This window comes from Sinocyclocheilus grahami, unplaced genomic scaffold (assembly GCF_001515645.1).
Source record: "Sinocyclocheilus grahami isolate Dianchi unplaced genomic scaffold, SAMN03320097.WGS_v1.1 scaffold2159.1, whole genome shotgun sequence".
In the NCBI taxonomy this organism is placed as follows: Eukaryota; Metazoa; Chordata; class Actinopteri; order Cypriniformes; family Cyprinidae; genus Sinocyclocheilus; species Sinocyclocheilus grahami.
In genome coordinates, this window is record NW_015507338.1 from 82,369 (window position 1) to 82,909 (window position 541).

General features: G+C 41.2%; 1 protein-coding gene across 1 annotated transcript in view; it reads left to right on the forward strand.

Annotated features, from left to right (window-relative positions):
• The window catches only part of LOC107574243 (serine/threonine-protein kinase STK11-like), a gene marked incomplete at its 3' end in the record, with an annotated part of 21,045 nt that extends 20,504 nt beyond the window's left edge, over positions 1–541 (forward strand). The window contains exon 6 of the mRNA XM_016260693.1: positions 451–541. Coding sequence (XP_016116179.1) covers positions 451–541 — 91 coding nt within the window. The remainder of the gene's footprint in view (positions 1–450) is intronic.

Sequence of the window (541 nt, forward strand, 5' to 3'; positions counted from 1 at the left end):
CACACACACACACACAAACTCACACTCACACTCGTCACTGAAAACTAGTGACTAACCCCTGAGGCTCTGCGTCGCTATCAGCCGCTCTGATGGGTTGTAAAATTTCCATCATGTCTATTTTTAGCCTTTTGACATTGGTTTTTATTTCTCACAGATATTATGTGTATGTAGATTTGTGTTTGGCATCTTGATGTAGATGGAGTCTGTTTTAACTGAGCTTACGAATTAAACCTGCAGTTTGTTTTTCAGACTCTTAACATGTTTAAGAACTGAAATCACTGACAGGTTTGAGTCTAAAGAAACAGGTACATTCTTAATCCTCAGAGTTTGAGAGTGTTACATCGGGATGCATTACTGACAAGTGTTTTTCAGAGTTGCTGAGCCTCAGCTGGTCGTTCACACATCAATCACACGTTTGTGTCTCCGTTGTTCTTCCCGTGTCTCTCTCAGGTACTTTTGCCAGCTTCTGGATGGTCTTGAATACTTGCACAGCCAGGGAATTGTACACAAAGATATTAAACCAGGGAATTTGCTGCTCACT